General features: G+C 36.1%; 1 protein-coding gene, 1 long non-coding RNA gene and 1 other non-coding gene across 3 annotated transcripts; all 3 read left to right on the forward strand.

The window, feature by feature from the left end:
- Window positions 1-8304, forward strand: LOC114307110 (putative glucan 1,3-beta-glucosidase A). The gene is made up of 8 exons (XR_014332713.1): window positions 1-233; window positions 505-624; window positions 714-908; window positions 3406-3564; window positions 4224-4393; window positions 5085-5231; window positions 6951-7289; window positions 7945-8304. It is a non-coding gene; the product is annotated as a putative glucan 1,3-beta-glucosidase A (transcript).
- On the forward strand, window positions 2351-2618 carry LOC145792800 (uncharacterized). Its single transcript, XR_014332714.1, has 2 exons — window positions 2351-2485; window positions 2526-2618. It is a non-coding gene; the product is annotated as an uncharacterized LOC145792800 (long non-coding RNA).
- Window positions 8305-13470: 5166 nt separating the features above from the next.
- Window positions 13471-15158, forward strand: LOC145793454 (uncharacterized). Its single transcript, XM_082876283.1, has 2 exons — window positions 13471-13874; window positions 15125-15158. Exons 1-2 carry the CDS (start codon window positions 13471-13473, stop codon window positions 15156-15158), a joined length of 438 nt encoding a protein of 145 aa, XP_082732409.1.
- The last annotated feature ends 1301 nt before the right edge of the window (window positions 15159-16459 follow it).

A 16459-nucleotide genomic window follows, 5' to 3' on the forward strand; every position in this document is an offset into this window, starting at 1 on the left:
AACACAGAGTAAGAGAGAGAAAGAGAGTGACATTTGAGAAGGATCAAATGGCAACAAGCTCAACAAGACAACTACTTAGCGTTTGTTTCTTTCTTTGTTATATGCCTTCTCTTTCAAATGGGAGAGTCACTCCCAATTTCAAAATCAGAGCAGTGAATCTTGGAGGTTGGCTGGTTACAGAGGGATGGATCAAACCATCTCTCTTTGATGGCATCCCCAACAAAGATTTCTTGGTTTGTAATCATATACTTATTACATGTTCTCTAATCTTGAACCTATGCTGTGTTTCGATCTTGAATTGGAGTCAGTATTTGCAAAATAAAATGAAAAAGCGACGAAAAATTAGTTTTTATTTTTATCCACTATTCCATTCCATTCCATTTTTCTTTTCTTTTTTTGTAAATTAAACACAACCATAGTTTGATCATGATAATCTTTGATGTTATTGATGTATTGTTATTCATTTTTCTCAACTTTTTGAAACTGACTTTGAAATTTCACTAGGATGGAACTGAGCTGCAATTCAAATCAGTAACAGTGGGAAAATACCTTTGCGCCGAACAGGGTGGAGGAACAATCATAGTTGCCAACAGGACCTCTGCTTCAGGCTGGGAAACATTCAAAGTAAGAAACCAATTAAAATTAATTGTTTAATTATACGAGTCTCTGATCATCGAAAACCAACTTTGTTTATCTGTTTTTGTTTTGTGAAGTTGTGGAGGATCAGTGAGACGACCTTTCAGTTTAGAGTGTTGAACAAACAGTTTATGGGACTAAATTACACAACTGGAAATGGGATTGATGTGGTTGCCATCGCGAACACGTCATCAGAAACGTTTCAGATTGTTAGAAATTCTGATGACTTGAGACGGGTTCGGATTAAGGCACCCAATGGGTTCTTCTTACAGGTTAATCCCCCTCTTTGTTTTTTGTTTTTGTTTTATTTGTTGTTGTTTTCAAAGATTAATGTTTAAGGCATGCCATTCATTTTTAACCAGGTATATTTTGTAGAGAGAATTGATGTTTATGTTGTCTTGAGAGACAACAATCCTAAGATGGGTTAGAGAATTTTTAGTGCGGTGGTGTGCCGTGCCGTTTAATGGCACTTTGATCACTAAAGCATGGGTTTTTTTTTTTTTTTTTTTGATTATTTTAATTTAAAAAAAAGTTAAAAAGTTAATAAGGCAAAATGTCATATCTTAAAATTATAATTATTTTATTTTTCTTTCATAAAATTTAAAAAGTTAAAAAGTCTATCTCAAACAAAACTTTTAATCCTAAATTAAAATAATCGAAAAACTAAAAAATTAAAAATTCAACCAACATCCCAACAAAAACTTTTTTTTTTTGGGGTTTTGGTTTTTTCCGTTTTAAATTTAAATGGTCACATAGCCATACACATCGCACGTGCCCACCACCTAGTGGTTGGGGGAGTCTTTCAACCAATAAATATTAAATAGCTATAGTCTATGTAGACTCTTACCAGAAAATAAATCATAAAAGACATCGGTGTCATTCTTGAATAATTATTAAATAGTTTCATATTACATTGTGTATTTAAATCTATTTTAGGAAGTGGGTTAAAACTGACTTCCCACCTTTTAACCCATTAGCCCTGTTTGGTGCAGTTTAAAAACTATTTATTTCAGTTTTCAGCTTAATTTAAGTTATTTTGATATGTTTGGTTTAACTTATACCTTATAGCTTATAACTTTTTGGAAGTCAGAAATCAGCTTATTCTTTGAGTGGGGCAGGAGATGCTTAATTTATAAGTCAGATATCAGCTTATGTTCATAGTTATAAGCTATAAGCTGTTTAAGCATAAGCTATAAGCACTTTTCCACAGCTCTACCAAACAGGGCCATTTTCTTCTTTCGCAAAAAAGTTAAAAAAATTGAAAAGTAATTTTTAACTATCTTTTCAAAATACCCCTTAGTATTTTGTCTAAATGATGAAGTAAAATTTTTGAGTACAAATCTCAGAGTGATTTTTCCTAAATCAATCTTAGATTATTTTTCTATGGTTGAGATTTTTTTTAAGTGATTATCAATATTATTGTACTCTCAACTTAGTATTATTGTATCCTCAACTTTTATATAATTAAATTGAAAGTGATACAGACCCCCGCCTCCCTACATACACGTGGGGGTCAACAAGAGGAGGACGAAAAAAATAAAAATAAAAAATTGGACCAATCAGCATTCACTGGTGGTGGTAGGGTCACCCCCAGTGGGGGTCTCACTCATTTTTGTAATTAAATCTCAACCATTCATAAAAGCATTATAAAATTACTCTACGAAAAATTATTTTAAAAGATCCAGATTGAACTTTTTTTTACGAATGGTATGATTAAGAGACAAAGACTGATATTCTTAGAGTGTATTTCACATTTGTCCGAAGTACAACGTAGATAGTGTAATATTACACGACTGTTACCACTGTCTTACATAACAGGCAACAGACATGTGTGACACTAATTAGACATGTGTGACACTGATTAGACAGACATGTGTGACACTAATTAGACATGTGTGACACTAATTAGACACTCTTAACTAATTTGTCAAACTGAACCGTGGCTCAAGAGGTGATTGCATAAGTTAGAAGAAAAAAGAAAATAAGAGAAGAAATTATCATTTTTCTGACTTTTGTTTGAATAAATAGGAGAGAAAAGATAATAAGAAAAGATAATATAATTATTTCTCTTATTTTGTTTGGTTATTACATTCCAGACAAAAAAAAAAAAAAACAAAAAAAAAAAAAAAAAAAAGAAAAAACAAAAAACAAAAGACAAAACAAAACAAAACAAAACAAAAAAAAGAAACTATTTAATATTATATTACCAAAACAACCTTTATTTGTTTATTTATTTATATTTCTTTGATATCTAAAGGGACATTTACGGTATTAAAAAAAAAGTAGCGACTAGTTTTTTGTTTTTGTCTCCTTCCAACATCTCCATTTTTAGAGAGATTCAAAATGAAGGTTATAAAATAATTGAGTTTTTCTCTATTTTTTCTCATTTCACTTAATTTATCTCATTTCTAGTTATTCAATAGAGTTGAAGTGTGCACAAACAAACCTGAACACACAGTTATAAAAAATAAACAAGTGATATGAATCGAGAGATATGCATTTTATTTTTCTTTTCTTCCTATATCACCCAATCCAAACGAATTGTTAAGGCTGTAATATGAGAAAGAGGAGTTTTATCTATATTAAAATTTGAATCTTTTATCTACTGATGAAACATAATAGTTTTGATTAACTCTATTAGATTCAAATGAATCTTTCATATTCTCAAATTTTGAACACTTTTTTTAATATATATTTTTTAATATATTAATGCAATGTATGAGCATTAAAAATGCAAAACATAAACTCTCTCATATTATGAATTTTTAGGTAAAAACAGAGGAACGTGTGGCAGCTGATTCAAAAGGAGATGGTGGCTGGGGAGATAGCGACCCATCTGTTTTTATTATGACAATAAGCAGGAGATTGCAAGGAGAGTATCAATTAACACATGGCTATGGACCACTCAAGGCATCGCAAGTTATGAGGGTAAGATGCTCTAGCGAGTTACAAGTTATTCTTTTTTCACTAATTGACTGAATTTGACTGAAGGACATCATAGGTTCACGTAGTTGAGAGATTTTGATTTCATGATTAAGGACTGTACAGTAATCTTAATAATTTTTTACATTAAACCCACTAAAACTCATAATGGCATGACAATTTATCGACAATTAAAGTAGGATTTTGATGATGTGTTGTTATCGCATCCTTTGAGATGGATATCTCCGTTTCTTGCAAGAAACAGAGAGAATTCAAACCATGTCTATATTAAAATAGAATTAAAATTGAATATCACGAGTTATGAATGAGGATTAAAATGCAATTAACAAAAGTTTATTGTTGAAATTAAGAGTTTGTTTGGTTGTTTTTTCATTTTTCATTTTCCAAAAACACAATTTTTTTTCCTTTTTTTCTTTTTCACAAACAGCACAACTTTTAGGAAAAGTAAAAAAATTGCTTTCCCACTAAGTGAATTTTTTTTTTTTTCTTTAAACTTTCGTTTTTTCTTTTGAAAAATATGAAAAACAAAAAAGAAGAAATCAAATCACACCCAAAGAAGCCATATTTATTTTTGGAACTGAGTAAACAAATGAACTAAATCAAAATTTATATTTTATATGAAAAGAAAAATTGATGGATTTCAGGAGCATTGGAGGACATTCATAGTTGAAGAAGACTTCAAGTTCATATCAAAGAATGGAATAAATGCAGTGAGAATTCCAGTAGGGTGGTGGATTGCCAGTGATCCAAAACCTCCACACCCTTACATTGGGGGATCTTTGAAAGCCTTGGACCATGCCTTCCTATGGTCTAGGTATATGTACTTTTTTTCTTTTATTTTTATTTTTTTAAAAATAAATCCTGCAAAGTAAATCCTGGATGCACATAGTTATTGATAAATTATGTGTATCAATAAGACTAAATGTGTAATGAAAATTATTAAATTCAAACACAATACTAAAAAGAATCAAACCTAAAATGTTTAGATTCTAGTGTAGATAGATTTTTTACTCAAATACTTGCATTCCTCACTAACCTCAAACAATTCCTTTGGGGACTAAATATTTTAGCTAAAAAGTCATTATAACCATAATTTTCTTTACTTTTTTACACATCTTTTTTTTTTAAATGTCAAAAAGTTACTAAAACAATCTGTTTCCAAACAATTGTGGCTTAAAAGTCAATGTATTGACTAAAAAAATTTATTTTATAAAAAAAATCTTAATTCAATTGATGAATTCATTTTTGATTTGAAAAAATCACTTATTTTGAAAACAAATTTTCATTCATTTCTCGTTCCCCCAGCCTTTTTAGGCCACAACTCACCTTTGACCACTAGTAATCACCTCCCATCAAGATTCACTTCTGGCCGCGGCCAACCTCCTCACTTTTTTTTTTCAATATAAGTTTTTGAAAACATGTTTGTGCTGAACATGTTATTTTTTCTGTTCTCACAAAAAATAAACATAAATATGTTTAATAACTTGGTGTTATTTTGCTTGCAGAAACTATGGCATTAAGGTTATCATTGACCTACATGCTGCACCAGGTTCTCAAAATGGTTTTGAGCATAGAGATGGATTTCAAGAATGGGGATTATCTGACCAAAATATACAACAGACAGTTGACGTTATAGACTTCTTAACTGCCAGGTATAAGCATACAATCACATGTTTTGCGTATATTGCATTTTGTGCCATTATATTAGTATGAAATATCATGTTATTTTAATCATGTTAGTATCATATTTTTGCATGTTATAGTGTCAGAAGATTATAACTGCGAGACACTTTCCAATGCATATATTATTTTTTAGCATGATTTCAATTTCAACCATACGGTAAGATCATGTGTACCTAATCATATGTATTCGCAACCTTTTAAATTAAAATTAATTAAAAATTTTGTAATCCAATAATTAATATTTTAAAATTTGCAATTTATTATCTTAATTCAAACTTTAAATTAAATAAAATTTGATAGCAAGTATTTTTTGAAAAAAAATGCTTATAATATACTGGTTGGTGTTTTTAATTTATTAAGTTTATTGAATTTAATTTGATTCAAATTGCACTTTATTTTCCATTATTCCAATTTAAACAATATTAACACTAAATTTCAAATTTCAATTTAGTCATTCCATTTAAATTAGACATTAAAATAAATTATTTTTAACACATGTCACTTACATAAGGAGTACATGTATAAAAACTTAGGGTTTACATTGTTTAAATTGAAATAAATATCAGATTGATGTTTGAGTCAAACTATAAGTCAAAAAATGTAATTTCTACTTATATAAAAAAATATATGACATAGTATTTTTTTGGGACAATATAATAAATTTTAAGAAGTCAATGGTTAAATAAGATTTCCTTTAAAAACCAAATTATTGGTTTAAAAAAATCATTTTGTTAAAAAAAAAAAAAAAACTAACTTGGTTAACAAACCTATTTGTTACCTAAAAGGACACTTTAACCATTCTAAAAAACATTAAAAAAAAAAAAAAATAATTTTAAGATTAAGCCAAATAAATTAATTTTTTTGTAAACTTATTTTTAATGAGCAAACTATTTAATTAACTCTTAAAAAAGCCTAATTTAACACGATGTTAGAATGTAATTTTATTTTGTTTTTTTATTTTTATTTTTTAATGTTCATCATGTGTCTGATTGGAGTTGCTCTAACAATTTAACTTTCACACACACACGCGAAAAAGGGGCAAAATTCACCTCATTAAAGTTTGGAAAAAAATACAATCAAATTATATTTTTGATACAAGAATTAGATTTTTTCCAGTTCACTATGGATTAGACCATGTTGTTTGGCTTAGTGAGGTCTATTATAGGTCTCATCTATTATCGATAAAAATAAAACTAAAAAAGGTCCATTCGACAATCATAATTACGTTACTTCATTGTATGTCTCTAAAAAAATAAATGATTTAATTTTCAAATAATATTTGTCATTCATTTTTTTACGTGGGGTTGTTTGGGATGATTTAAATAAGCGCACTTCTTGACTTTTTACGAAAAGATATGCAAAAAATAGAGAGGTGATGTGACTAAAAAAAAGATACGAAGATAAAAAGTGTGCTTATATAGTACACATAAAATAATGTGGCTATGGTTATCGAATCAACTTAATTCTTTTGGTCAATGATCTACACGTTATGGTTTAAAAATAAATAGTTTGGATCATCGAGATAAGATCCGTGGTGGACTGCACATGTCCAAACAACTTGATCCAAAATCTACTAACATCTCTTTTAATAAAGTTAAATTGACTGAAACTAATGCAAATAATTGTTAAATCAACTCCAATCAAATTCACACAAATTATTGTTTTTTGATTGTTATATGATCTTATAGGTATGCTAACAACCCAAGCCTTTATGCTGTTGAGCTAATTAATGAGCCTTTAGCACCTGGAGCATCACTAGATAGCATAATCAAGTACTATAAAGCTGGTTATGAAGTTGTTCGAAAGCACTCCAAAACAGCTTATGTGGTTATGTCAAACCGGTTAGGACAAGTTGATTCCTCTTGCTAGTGGTTTAGAGAGGACAGTGATTGATGTACATTACTACAGCATCTTCTCTGATGTTTTTAACAACATGACTGTCCAACAAAACATCAACTTCATCAACACCAACCGAACAGCTGATTTGAATCTGGTTACTACATCAAATGGGCCTCTCACTTTTGTGGGTAATGTTCCTAATGTTCTTTCGTATAATTTCAGTTATTATATTTGGCAATCAAACTCATGCAGCTCTAATGCAATTTTTTTTTTTTTAAATTTGCTAGCGTGTTTGATAATGTTTTATGTTTATAGTTTTCTATTTTTTATTTTTTTATTTATATTTATAATTTTTTTTTATAAATTATAAACAAAAACTTGTTTAATATCTATTTTCATTTTCAAAAACTTATAAACATTCTATAAATTCTTTTAACAACTACCTCCCACTAATAGTAGCCACCTCCTTTCACCAACTTTGGCTGTTAGTCACCACCTTTGACGTTCGGTTACCATCTTCGATTGTCAGCAACCATTCATGGCCATCACCAACACCCTCCAACGGACAGGAACACCTTTCCAAGGGTGCATTTCCAGCAATTGATAACCACTTTCCATCATCATCTCCGAGCATCGTCAACCATTTTGAGCCACCCTCTTCACTTGTTTTAAAAAAAAACAGTTGTATAACATACGTACCAAATGTGTTTTATGTTCACCTTTACTAAAAATAAACTGTAAACATTTTCGTAAATGTTACCAGTATATGTCAAATTGTCAATAGAACTTGTTTGGTCTTTTCATTTACTAGAAAATGAATGAACCTTTTGTTTGAACTTGCAGGGGAATGGGTTGCAGAATGGAAGGTAAGTCGGGCCACGAAAGAGGATAACCAAAAGTTTGCTGATGCCCAATTGCAAGTGTATGGGCGGGCCACCTTCGGCTGGGCTTATTGGACCCTCAAGAATGTCAACAACCATTGGAGTCTTCAATGGATGATCCAGAATGGTTATATCAAACTCTAGATTTTAGTACTGCTTGTAATTCTCAATATTTTAACCACCCTTAAAAAAAAAAGAAAAAAATGTAAGGTTTTTTGAAAAAAAATAATATTGGTAGTTTGCTAAATTAAAATGGCCAATCAGCTATTTAATTAATGAAATCAATAAAGAAAAAAAAAAGTATAACTTTAACTTTCACAAATTTTCTAAAACAATATTAGCGCCGGATCTTCTGTCCCAATTCACTATCTTAGCTTTCTTTTTCATTTTCCATGTGTTGCCACGTTCGTTGTTGTTTAAAACTATTCTTCATTTCGTCACTATATGTTGACGGAATTAGAACTTGAAAAGCATATTCCCTGACTAAAAATACATTCAAATAATTGTCCCTTGCAACTTGACATAGGGACTTTTTTGTAACAAGTTTTGGGTTGATTATACCTTATTTTGATTTGAGAGTTTGTATCAAACTATTTAATACAGTTTTTGCTTATAGGTTATTAGACAGAAATAACTTAAATAAGTTAAAAAAATTAATTATTTGAAAGTTGAGGTAGAAATACTTTTAGCTTCTGTTTTCTGATTATCAACTTTTAATTTAGAAAAAACTCCACCAATCAGGGCAATAGACATTTGCGAAATTATAGTATCAATCCTGTGGGGACATATTTTGTGAATGAAAACACGTGGCCAATGTGGCACCGGAGTGTCAGCCGAGGTGCCACATGTATTGGTCATGTTGCCGAGGTTATCTTGGATAAGCCGAGGTTATTTGCGGAGATACCGGAATCCGAGATAAGCGGATAAAGGACAAGAGTCCTAGATTGGGAGAGGACCTCAGTCTGGATAAAGATAAAGTTCTTAGGGAGTTTATCTCTATCTAGTTGAGTCCCAAATAAGCATTGAGCCAGAGTCCATTGAAGCTAGGCTTCTACAGGGATTAGGTTAGTGCTGACTATAAAAATAAGACACCCTTGTGGGTCTAAGGTACACTTTTTGTATTCTGGCTTTGTGAGTTAAGCACTATTTGCTATCTTTGAGAGATAAACTGAGTACTAACTTGATCGTCAGAGTGTCCCCTGATGGACAAACCATCGCTGGAGCCTTATCTTTCTGTGATAGGTTGTTCGGGCGTAATATATTCTGCCTGTGCACTCCAGCTGAGTTCCCTGTTTGGTAGTGTGGTTGGAAATCAGCACCTACAATTTGGCGCCGTCTGTGGGAAGCGTAAGGAGAATAGATGGCCAACGACAAGTAGAAAGAAAAGATTGGGGGTGACATCCCTAGTGGGAGTGGTAAAAATGCCGATCCAAACATAGAGGACAACTGTAACGAAGAACCTCGGGATAAGAACCCCGGAGAAAAAGATTTTGACTAAGAGGGAGATGTACCAGAGAAAGTGTGTCAGGGCAGGTATTACAATGAAAGCGACCTCCAAGTATGGAAAGATAGATGCCTAAGGAGGGACGGCGAGATGAAGGGGATGGCAAACAAATTGGTAGACCTGCAATCGGTTGTCAATTTCATAATGCAAAATAATGTCATGTAGCCAACGTTCCCATTGGAGGACACGCCGATTCGAAGGGCTAAGAACAATGCCTAGAAAGAGGGGCATAAAATAATCCCCGCAGTCCCTCAGCATGACAGGACAAGGGAGCATTCGCATCGGCTCTCACGGGAGGTCGGACGAGGAGAATCGATGAGAGAAAAGTCTCAAAAGACACATCGTGCCAAAGAAACCTACGTCAAAGAACATCAGCATGTTCAAGGGAAGGAGCTTTGTTTTGACACGATGAATGGAGGGAGGTCCAAGAGGACTAATAACGACACCGAGGAGCAGTGCACCAAAAAGATTGAAATCCATTGACAGCCGAGCTCGTGGACGGACTAAGGAGGATTTGAGAGATTAACTCCAGAGGAAGCAACAAGATGCCGAGGTAACATCTCCGGTCAAGCCGAGAACGTCGTTCTCGGTAGAATTGGACAAGTTTGAGGCCCCAAAAAGGTTACACATGCCGAGATTCCAGATATACGATGATAAGTCTGATTCCAACTTTCATGTTGGCTTATATTTAAACTCAATGGCACTGTATACCGGGAACGAGCCATTGCTCTGCAAGGTGTTCCTCTCATCCTTTGGGAAAATCACATGAGATTGATTTCACAAGTTGCCGAAAGGAATTGTGAAAAGTTAGAAAGGCCTAGCCGAGATGTTTGTGGCCAACTTTGTTACAAATAAATTGTAGCTTTTGAGGGTAGACTCGCTGATGGCTTTGAGAATTAGCGAGGATGAAAGCCTCAGGGCTTATGCCAAAAGGTATTATGAGGTATTTAACCGAATACTAGGGTGTAACCAAGAGGTGGCGGTCGTATCTTTTAAGAACGGCCTGAACGATGACTGTCTGCTTCGAAAGTTGTTGGCAAAGACACTGCCAAAAAGTATGGAGAAACTTATGGCCAGAATCGAGAAATATGCGAGAGCAGAGGAAGGCACGCCAGGAACAAATGCGTCAAAGCAAGGAAAGAGGAACGGCTCGCCGAAACGAGGCCGAGGTAATACAAACTTTAACCGACAAAAAATGGGACTGAGGACTGCACAGACAGTCACCACAGTGTTTCGGATCCCAGTTTACAAAGTCCTGGAAAGGATCAGGAATCAGCCTTACTATAAAGCACCAAAGAAGATCCCTGACGAATTTATGAAAAGAAGCCTGGGGAAGCACTGTGTCTACCACAATGAGGATGTGCACCTGACTCAAGGATGCAAAGCCCTAAAGACACATTCAGCAGACCTGGTAAGACTGGGTCACTTTAAGGACTGGGTAGATGAGGCCAGAACAAGGGAAGAGTAAGCAAGGTTGGCCCAGGCACCGGCAGCACCACCTCCACCAGCACCATAACCGTAAGCAAACGAACCTCAAGTGATTAATGTGATTCACTCAAAGGTTAATGAGAACGAGGTACGTGGGAACACTTAGAGGGTGAAACACTTACAACATGTGTATCAGGTCCAGCAAAAGAGGCCTAGGGCAGACGAGTACCATGGACCAATGGTGTCTTTTACTGAAGCCTACTTAGACATGGTGCAGCATCCACACAATGATGCTCTAGTGATATCCCTGAAGATTGGAGAGCGCTAGGTAAGGCTCATTCTGGTTGACCAAGGTAGCTCTGGTGGCATCATGTATGTTAGATGTTACAAGGAGCTCGGCTTTCACCAAGATAATCTGGAGCAATCCAATAGTCCAATGGTCGGGTTCAATGGAATGCCGACATAGCCTCTGGGAGCAATAAGTTTGGAGGTGCAGGCAGGCACCAAGAAGGTAAGCACATAGTTCACAGTAATTAACACCCCCTCCCCTTATAATGTTATCTTGGGAAGGCCATGGTTGCATGCAATAAGAATTGCTCCTTCAACACTACACCAGCTGTTGTGGTTTCCAATAGAGCATGGAATTGAGAAGGTTAGAGGGGATCAGGTGCAGACAAAAAATTGCTCCATGGTAGCAATGAAATCCACTTGTAACGTGCGAGAGACAGCAAAAATCGTAGAGATTGAGGACGAGGACATGGAGGCCCTGGATGACGTCGGCAAAGAGCCGGCCGACAAAAGTGAGGAAGCCTTGAAATAAATTCTGGTCCAGCAAGGGGATGGAGAGCGCTTCTTTCTCCTCGGCTCAGGTTTGGCCGGGGAAGAGAAAAGGGAGTTAGAAGCATTCTTGCGAGCAAACATAGAGGTGTTTGCCTGGACGCCATATGAAATGCCTGGCATTGACCCCAAGGTTACATGCCACAGACTGAACGTAGACAGGTCGACAAAACCCGTCATTCAGCGAGCGAGGAAGTCGACAATTGTTCATGTGGAGACAGTAGAGGAGGAAGGGGACAAATTATTAGAGGGCAAAGCCATTCGAGAGGTAAACTGCCCTACCTGGCTGTCCAATACTGTGGTTATGAAAAAGAAGAATGAGAAGTGGAGGGTTTGCGTGGACTTTACTAGCCTGAATAAGGCTTGTCCCAAAGATAGTTTCTCACTCTCCAAGATTGATTAATTAGTGGATGCCACTTCAGGACATGGAAAGATGAGCTTCCTAGACGCTTATAGGGGGTAATATCAGATAGAAATGTACCCCATAATGAAGAGAAGACTGTATTTATCACCCCAAAAGGACTGTATTGCTACAGAGTGATGTTTTTCGGGTTGAAAAATACAAGAGCAATGTACTAGAGGTTAGTGAGTGACCAAGATGTTCAGACATCAGATTGGCAAAATAGTGGAAGTATACATCGACGACATGGTCATGAAGACCAAGGAACCTGAGGGTCATCTGGCCGACTTGAAGGCAGTGCTCGACATCCTTAAATGCTTTGAAATGTGCATTTTGGAGTAGGGTCTGGTAAGTTCTTGGGATACTTGGTTACCAGAAGGGGCATTGAGGCAAGCCTAGATCAAATCAAGGCCATCTTGGATTTGAAAAGCCCAGAGTCAGCAAAACAAGTACAGATGTTGACTGGAAGGGCCGCAGCCTTGAACAGATTCATAAGCAGAAGTTTGGATAAGTGTAAACCATTTTTTAGTCTGTTGAAAAAGGCCACCGATTTCTTGTGGACAGAGGAATGTGAAGTCTTATTGGCCAACTTGAAAAGATACCTGACCACAGCTCCAGTTCTCTTAAATCCGATACCTAAAGAGGAGCTATTCTTATATTTGGCGGTTTCAGAGCACGCAGTAAGTGCAGTGATAATCAGAGAAGAGAATGGAGAATACATGACAGTATATTATGTCGCAGGAGCAGAGACTAGGTATTTACCCCTGGAGAAATTGACATTGGCCTTGATTGTGGCCTCTAGGAAGTTGAACCATTATTTCCAAGCCCATAAGATTGTGGTATTGACTGAGCACCCCTTGAAATCCCTGTTACAGCAAGGAGATTTAACAGGCAGGGTGGCCAAATGGGTAGTGGTATTGGGCCAATACGATTTAGAGTTCAGACACAAAACAACAATCAAAGGCCAGGTTTTGGCCAACTTCGGGGCCGAGTTCACACTTGGTGCCATCCTACGTCGGGCTCCAGTGAGCCGCGACTTAGGATGTCCAGGAGAACAAGAAGAGACTCAGTTGGGAATGAAAAACCCCATAGTAGAGTAGAAGAAAGAAGAGAGACTCAAGCCTTGCGACATTTACATTGGCGACTCCTTCCGCCTGTTTGTTGACAGGAGTTCAAATCGTTAAGGAACGAGGGCAAGAGTAGTGCTAGTATCGCCAGATGGGTGGATGCTAGAATAATCTATCCGACTAGGGTTTAAAGCCTCAAACAATGAAGTAGAATATGAAACATTGATCGCAGGATTAAAGTTGGTAGCAGCAATGGAATCCGACAAAGTGGTGGTCTTCTGTGACTCCCAGCTTATTGTGAACCAGGAAATATGCGAGTATGCAGCCCGAGACGAAAGAATGATAACTTATGTCAAAGAGGTTCTCAGACTGCTAGCCTTTTTCCAAGACTGCAGGCTACAACAAGTTAGCCGAGATGACAATAGCCATGTCGATGCCTTGGCTAACCTAGCTAGTGCAATGAAATCAGGGAAGGCGAGGACAATAATGATTGATTACTTATCAGGCCCAAGTGTGGAACCACTGATCATAGAGTACGAATCAATGTGTGCGGAGATGGGTCCAAGTTGGATGGATGCAATAGTAATGTTCCTTAGAGATAGGAAGCTACCAGATGACCACAAAAAAGCACACAAGACCAGATTGAAGCCAGTTAGGTTTAGCTTGACAGCAGAAGGACATCTCTACAGAAGGTCTTTTACTGGTCTCCTTTTGAGATGTGTGCATTTCTCACAAGTTGAAGACTTATTGTATGAAATACATGAAGGAGTATGTGGAAGCCATGCTAGGGGCAGATCTTTTGCTCATAGGGCCATTACTTAGGGGTACTGGTGGCCCTATATGCAGAAGGATGCTGAAGCCTATGTCAGAAAGTGTGAGAAGTGTCAAAGGTTCGCCCCTTTGATACATCAACCAGCAGCAGATTTGAACCCAGTGTCCAGCCCTTGGCCATTTGCCCAATGGGGCATGGATCTTGTTGGACAACTACCCCAAGCAATTGGACAGAGGAAGTTCCTGTTGGTAGCAATTGACTATTTTACAAAGTGGGTAGAAGTTGAACCCCTTGCAAAAATTCGGGACACTGATGTAAAGAACTTCATATGGGAGAACATCATCACTAGGTTTGGGATCCCAAGGACAATAATAGCAGACAATAGTACACAATTTGGCAGTAAGTTAATCAAAAGCTTCATTGTAAAGTACAAAATCAAGAACTATTACTTCACTCCAAGTTTCCCTTAGAGTAATGGTCAGGTAAAAACATCCAATAAGACTATCTTGGATGGGATCAAGAAGAGACCGGAAGCAGCAAAAGGAAAATAAGTGAAAGAATTGCCCAATGTACTCTGGGCATATCGGACTACGTCGAGAAGATCAACTAGGGAATCCCCATTTGCCATGACTTATGGCATAGAAGCAGTTATCCCACTGGAAGTTGGCATCTTAGGATCAGAAATCAAGAAGTAGAGAATGGGACTAACGAGGCATTCCTGACCCGAGATCTAGACCTACTTGAGGAGAAAAGAGAGAGAGTAGCAATTCGGCCGGGGGCATACTAGCAACAACTTGCTAGGGCTTATAATAAGAAGGTCAACCCAAGAAAGTTCAAAGTTTGGGACCTGGTGCTAAGGAAAGTGGTCGGCAACAAGAAGGATCCTAGAGAGGGCAAACTTGGCTTAAATTGGGAGAGACTTTATAGAATCATCTCGGTAGCCGACAATGGTGCATATCGGCTTGAGGACAGTGAAGGCAAAGAGTTGCCAAGACCCTGGAACACTTGCAACTTAAAGTTTTTCTATCATTAGACTTTTTTGTTTTTCGAAATTTATGTCATAATTTTCTTAGTTGAGGTAGTAATAAAATTTTTTTAGCCTGACTTTTTAAGAATGTGAAATTTGTGTGATAGGATTGACCAGTCCTTTGGCGATGTTTCTGATTGAAACATGACGAATAACTTAGACTTATTATATGACAAAGTTGAATTATACTTGCATATAATAGAGTTGAACTAAGTTGACGATATTTCTGATTGAAACATAACGAATAACTTAAACTTATTATATGACAGAGTTGAATTATACTTGCATATAATATAGTTGAACTAAGTTGGCGATGTTTCTGATTGAAACATGACAAATAACTTAGACTTATTATATGGCAGAGTTGAATTATACTCGCATATAATAGAGTTGAACTAAGACTTGCTCTGTCGGCAGAATTAAACTTGGAATGGAACTAAGTGCATTAACAGAGAAACCAAGGTTGAGAATCTCGGCTAGTCTTTGTTTGAATCTGACTTTGGCGAAAGATTATATGTGCTTAATGTGAACATAAATGAAACTTAGGTTCACATTAGGGGGCAGAGAGCTGGAGAATGATGAATGAGCTTAAAACTTTGAAGTGCTTTGGACTTGCTGAAATTTAACACTTGTTGAAGTTTCAGAAAAATTTACAAGTTGAAGTTAGGCGAGGTTATATTAGAAGAAGTATTCGACATACGTACTCGCCGATATGACCAAGTTTCCAAACTTGGAAAGAATAGAAGACGGAAGTCTTGATAGAAGACAGTAAGTGAGAGTGAAGTGGAAAGATTAAAGAAACAACACTTGTAAAAATATTTCAAAATATTTTTAAGTGTTAAGCCAAGGCCGGGATAAACAATCAGAAGTATATCTAAGGTATTTTACTCCGAGGAGATTATACAGTTAAAGGTATACTTTGAAGACATGCAAAATTATTCTAAGTATGAAGGTGGTAAACATACATAAGAGAAAAGAAAGCATTTCAAACACTTAGAAGAAATGAGGAAACTTGCTTTCAGAAAAAGATTACTTGTTCAAATTACATAAGCGGTACATCGGCCAAATATGAAGCTAAACATTGTTCAGACAAAAACAAAATACAACTAAAAGAAGAGACAGTACAAACAAAAGATAAAACATCCTAAGTACTAGGACTAATTTGTGATTTCTCAACCTCGGATGGCGGTGTTGCATTCTGTTCGGCCGCTATCTCGGTGTCTATCTCCAGTAAAGTCTGATCCAGACTCTTCTCGGCACACCGGACCTCGGCCTCAGAGGTAGTTGGTTTGGGAGAGATGTCTTTGGAAACCAAGTTATCCTCCTCATCTTGAGTTAAGTCTATTTGCTCATTGAGGGTAGGAAACTTGGGATCAGTGGCAACCTCTTCCTTCCTTTCGTCGGCTTTATCATCCTCGACGTCATCTTCGGGCTCTGGAGTG

The sequence above is a fragment of the Camellia sinensis genome, chromosome 6, assembly GCF_055761805.1.
Source record: "Camellia sinensis isolate YWXY chromosome 6, ASM5576180v1, whole genome shotgun sequence".
NCBI lineage: Eukaryota > Viridiplantae > Streptophyta > Magnoliopsida > Ericales > Theaceae > Camellia > Camellia sinensis.